The sequence below is a fragment of the Anneissia japonica genome, unplaced genomic scaffold (genome assembly GCF_011630105.1).
Source record: "Anneissia japonica isolate Jap-2015-1 unplaced genomic scaffold, ASM1163010v1 scaffold1272_len640109_cov177, whole genome shotgun sequence".
Taxonomy (NCBI): Eukaryota; Metazoa; Echinodermata; class Crinoidea; order Comatulida; family Comatulidae; genus Anneissia; species Anneissia japonica.
In genome coordinates this window covers 459,242-462,210 of record NW_022700814.1, presented here as the reverse complement: position 1 = coordinate 462,210, position 2,969 = coordinate 459,242, and the positions used below count along the sequence as shown (strand labels likewise).

The 2,969-nt window shown below is 35.6% G+C and overlaps 1 protein-coding gene across 1 annotated transcript in view; it reads left to right on the top strand.

Moving 5' to 3' along the window:
* Nucleotides 1–1,666, top strand: part of LOC117103421 — a 6,393-nt gene extending 4,727 nt beyond the window's left edge. The window contains exons 6-10 of the mRNA XM_033243960.1: nt 26–58; nt 282–335; nt 844–897; nt 1,065–1,121; nt 1,599–1,666. Coding sequence (XP_033099851.1) covers nt 26–58; nt 282–335; nt 844–897; nt 1,065–1,121; nt 1,599–1,666 — 266 coding nt within the window. The remainder of the gene's footprint in view (nt 1–25; nt 59–281; nt 336–843; nt 898–1,064; nt 1,122–1,598) is intronic.
* The last annotated feature ends 1,303 nt before the right edge of the window (nt 1,667–2,969 follow it).

The following is a 2,969-nucleotide window of genomic DNA, read 5'->3' as shown; positions in this document are numbered from 1 at the left end:
TGTAATATTATATTTTTTCATTCAGTTGGAAGCGATGGGTCACAAGGAGCAGCCTCGAGTATGTATTTTTTTTTTTGACTGGCCAATACATAGTAAACATTTAAATTTGTTTTAAGTTTTATGTTAATTTAGACGATATCTAATTAATTCATTACAGCTTAAATACAGTTATTCGAATTCGGACTGTAGAGCAACGATATTTCCGAATATCAGTGTTAATTCATTCCAACGTAAAATAAATCATTCTGTCAGTAACTATTGTACTATTTTTTTTTAAACAGTAACAACAACTACAACAGTACAGCCCACAACAAGTGGAGAAAGATTGACTACAGGTAGGCCTAGGGTAGTATGATACGTATCGGATCGGGAGTACTAATTTAATGGCTTATCAATAATTTTGGGCCCTCCCTGGGGTTGTTAATTGAATGTAATTGTTATGTCAGTAACTGTTGTATTCTTTTTAAATAGAAACAACAGCTACAACAGTGCAGTCAACAACAAGCGGAGAAATAGTGACTTTATGTAGCTATGATATTATATGATACGCAATAACTTAATGGCCTATAATAAACACATGCGCAAAGAGTGTGAAAGATCAGTCGCTTCTAATCGGATACGAATTCTCAACGTAGCATAGTAACGAGTGTTTTAAAATATCAATGTTAAATCATTCGAATGTTCTTTTAAAGTAGAAACAACAGCTACAACATAACAGCCGGCAACAATAAAATGCTTTGAAATTGTTAAAGATACATTTTACTGTGTAGTAACGAATGTTTCAGTACATTAATGTCGGACGTAAAATGAATCAATGTGTCAGTAACTGTTCTTTTTAAATAGAAACAGCAGCTACAACAGTACAGTCCACAACAAGTGGAAACAGATTGGCTTCAGGTGGGTGGATACCGTACGATACGTATCAGATCAGATCAATACTAATTTTCTTTCAAATTGTGATACATTTTTCTGTATAGTAACGCATGTTTCTAAATACTAATGTTAAATCAGTCGACCTTAAAATGAATCGTTGTATCATTAACTATTGGATTCTATTTAAATAGAAACAACAGCTGCAGCTGTGGTACAGCCAACAACAAGTGGAGAAATAATGACGTCAGGTAAGTTGATATGATACCTTAAGATAAGATCAATAAAATGCTTTGAAATTGTTAAAGATACCAGGGGAGGATTTAGGGGGGGGGGCGGCCCGGCCCCGGCACCCCATTTTGGGAGGTAAAAAAAAGAAAAGAAAAAAAAAAAGAAAGAAAGAAAAAGAAAAAAATGCTAGCCCATAACGCCTCAAATGTTATTTTCGGGCGTCTACAACACAACAATTTCGCGGGGGCATGCCCCCGGATCCCCTGGAACAGTGTTGTCTCGATCGGCCCAACTTTCGGCCCCCCTTTCGGCCCCCCCCCTTTCGGACACTTTCGGACATCTCTGGATCCGCCCCTGGATACTTGTTTTCTGTACCGTAACGAGTGTTTCAATACCGTAACGAATGCTTTAATACACATTGTTTCAATGTTAAATCAGTCGAACGTAAAATAAATCGTTGTGTCTCAGTAACACTTGTATTATTTAAAAAAAAATAGAAACAACAGCTACAACAATACAGGCCACAGCAAGTGAAGAAACAATAACTTCAGGTTGGTTGATATGATACGTAATAACTTAATGCTATATAAATATAAACACATGCGCAAAAGAGTGTGAACGAATAGTTCTAATCGGATTCCAAAGCTAGCAAAAGCAAGTAGAAAGTATTTGTGCACTTGCAACCATAGGCCTAGAATAATTTATTATATAGGCCTAATATAAGTGCCGAAAGACCAAGGAGGCCCCGGATCTAACTTAACTAAATAAAATATAGCTTAGCTACAAAAATTGTAAACATTCAGACAATACTGTCAATGCACTGGTCCATATGATGAAGGTTACGAATAATAGACCTTCCGGAGTGTCAGTCAAACCTAACCATAGAGGTATAATAAGAATAGCTCTATGAACTTAACTGACTAATAAGAACAGCGCTAGGAATACGTGAGCGTCTCACAAACACACGTGTTGCCCACAAACGCACGTCTTCGCCTATGTTTTAACTGTCGCCTTGTGGGACCTTAGCAACAATATCCAAGGGGCGGGGCTTAGCGAAAAGTTCCATAAAGCCTTGTTTCCATAAAAACTCTGATTTGGCGACGCTGATTGGTCAGTTGGATAAGGGCGCTTTGATTGACTTCAGGTGGGTAGATACGATACGTATCAGATCAATAATAATGCTTTGAAATTGTTAAAGATACATTTTACTGTGTAGTAACGAATGTTTCAGTACATAAATGTCGAACGTAAAATGAATAATTGTGTCAGTAAATGTTCTTTTTAAATATAAACATCAGCTACAACAATACAGTCTACAACAAGTGGAAACAGATTGGCTTTAGGTGGGTGGATACCGTACGATACGTATCAGATCAGATCAATACTAATTTTCTTTCAAATTGTGATATACATTTTTTCTGTATAGTAAAGCATATTTCAAAATACTAATGTTAAATCAGTCGACCTTAAAATGAATCGTTGTATCATTAACTATTGGATTCTATTTAAATAGAAACAACAGCTGCATCTGCAGTACAGCCAACAACAAGTGGAGAAATAATGACGTCAGGTAGGTGATGATCCGAAGCATCAACTAAATGCGCAGAAGAGTGTTTAATATCAGTTGCTTCACTTCCAATAAGATTCTTTTTTTACACTCGCATATTCCCCTTCTTTAACTTACCATATTTATATTTATAGTTAGATTAATATGTAGAAAATGATTACTGGATCTCGATTGAGATACAACATTGATAATTGTAAAACATTTATATAAGCATAGCCCTATCAGTGTTTAATTAGTCGAACGTAAAGTAAATCGTTGTATCATTTATCATTAACAATTGTGTATTTCTGTCTCTTATACA